This window comes from Penaeus monodon, chromosome 33 (assembly GCF_015228065.2).
Source record: "Penaeus monodon isolate SGIC_2016 chromosome 33, NSTDA_Pmon_1, whole genome shotgun sequence".
NCBI classification, from domain to species: Eukaryota; Metazoa; Arthropoda; class Malacostraca; order Decapoda; family Penaeidae; genus Penaeus; species Penaeus monodon.
This window is the reverse complement of record NC_051418.1, coordinates 9,785,946-9,788,141: the sequence shown is the minus strand read 5'-3', so window position 1 is coordinate 9,788,141 and position 2,196 is coordinate 9,785,946. Positions and strand designations below refer to the sequence as shown.

Below are 2,196 nucleotides of genomic sequence, written 5' to 3'. Positions count from 1 at the left end.
ATCATCTTCCACTGTTATTTTATTTTCTCATCACCAGCCATCTCCTTCCCTCTGTGCTTCCCTTATTCTTCTGTTTCCTCTGTCTCATCCCGTCTCCTGATTAATTACCTTTCCATTCGGGAAGCAGTGTTCACAGTGTCGCCAAAGAGGCAGTATCTGGGCATGGTGACCCCAACCACACCCGCTATCACAGGGCCTGTGTGCAGGCCTATCCGCAGCTTGAGGGTGGTTTCAGGCCGGTGCCGAATAACAAACTTGGTTTTTACCTTCAAGAGTCCATTCAAGTTTTTATTAAATACATTTTACTGACTGAACATGATAAAACAAGAAGCAATTCAGTTTCAAAATATACTACACTGACTGTTAAACATATTCATAAGTTACAGATCCTCTCCATTGAAATATGTGCTCTGCAAAAAAGGGCATCAAAACCTGACAGCACACCATTCAAGAAAGAAAAGGAAGTATTTGACTATAAGCAATTTCTTTCTTGAATGGTGTGCTGTCAGATTTTGACAATAACAGCAAGTAGGCCTAATATACTGCAATCATATTCACAATTTGTAGGTATGTCTGCTTTGAACCAATGTAAATTTTCTCTCAAAAGAGAAAATTAAATACACCAATATCATACAAAAGGGAATGAAAGCCACAGATCATGACTCACCTCATTCAACAGCTCAAGGGCCATAGATGCTACTTCCCCAGCATGTCTCCCCATGTTTGGCTTTGGAAGGCCTGAGACGACCATATACGCATCACCGATAGTTTCTACTTTGTATACATCATAGCCTTTGATGATGTTGTCGAAAAGTGTATACAAGTCATTCAAGAAACTCACCACCTGTTACACAAATAAAAATGTAAAACCATCATGATAATATCTTATTTATTTTCCAAATGTGTCAAACTAAGGCTTTGCAAATATAGTAATCTAGTGTTTTCTTCTACTGTATGATAAAATAAAAAGGTCTGACCTGGTATGGGGTACTCTCAGCAGACAAAGAAGTGAACCCTACAATGTCACTGAAATATATTGTAACGGCATCGAAGCCTTGAGGTTCTACATCTATCCCTTGAGTTAAACTTGCTGCGACGGATCTGAAAAATATGGGCAATAATTATTAAAAATAATTTTTACAAACCTAATTTAACTTTAAAAGTGGTAAACAAGATAAAGGATGTGTTTGAATAATAATACTTCAATAATTTAATTCACAAATTCACTTAAATTCGCATGTTGTAAACTTACGATGGTAACATGCGATGCAACAAATCTTTTGTCTTGCTCTGCTCTTCCCTCAGTGCTTGGGTTCGATTTGTTACTAATTCCTCAAGGTTCTTGCTATACTGCTCTAACATGTGCAACATGTGATCCATTATGTTACCCTTGCGACTAAAATATAAGAGAAAAAAAAAGAGCCATAAAAAATTATACTCAAAAAGTATGTAGAAAAAACAAATATGTGAATAAAAAGTAAACATTCAGATATCTGTGCATTATATACATACTTTCATAACATGTACTTTCATTCTATTGTTCAATCAATGCAACGGCATACCTTTTGTCCTTCATGTCTTTCAATTTGATTTTGATTGTGCGGAAGTTTGGCCTCTCAGCTGGGTTCTCCTTCCAGGCCGCCTGCATAGTGCTCCTCACGTCCTGGTCAGACCCGAAGGGCATGTCCAGTAGGTTTAGAAGGGATGGACGATATACATTACCTGTTAGGGTTGATCCGTCTTTCAACTTCTGGATGATCACTGTCGAAGTGAGAGTACAATGTTAATTAGGTTGTACAATCTATAACTTTCTTAAGATCTATTGGAATTCATAAATTGTATTCCTATGGTTGTACTTTTCAATTCTGTGACTACAAAATTTTGGGAGGGGAGGGGAGGGGAGGGGGTAAAGCAGATGGAAAATTCAAGATGGGACTATATCAGTGTTTACAAACCTGAGGGATCATCTGTGTTTATATCATAAGTGTCATATGGACCCTGTCGACCAATCATTTCATGGAGGATAATGGCAAATGAGTAGACATCTCCTTCTTTGGTTCCTGAAGCTTCTATTCCAGCTCGGAGCAGTTCTGGCGCTCTCCAAAGCATGTCTAGTAAAGTTGAGGAAAAAGAATTTATTAATGAAATTCAAAAATTCGTATGGAAAATAATTTGTAACAAATAGTAACAAAATTG

General features: G+C 37.4%; 1 protein-coding gene across 1 annotated transcript in view; it reads right to left on the bottom strand.

Annotated features, from left to right (window-relative positions):
• The window catches only part of LOC119593986 (receptor-type guanylate cyclase Gyc76C-like), a gene marked incomplete at its 3' end in the record, with an annotated part of 39,442 nt that overhangs the window by 611 nt on the left and 36,635 nt on the right, over positions 1-2,196 (bottom strand). Inside the window, 6 exon segments of the mRNA XM_037943010.1 lie at positions 109-266; positions 668-844; positions 978-1,101; positions 1,253-1,396; positions 1,563-1,761; positions 1,956-2,111. Of these exon segments, the coding sequence (XP_037798938.1) occupies positions 109-266; positions 668-844; positions 978-1,101; positions 1,253-1,396; positions 1,563-1,761; positions 1,956-2,111 (958 nt within the window).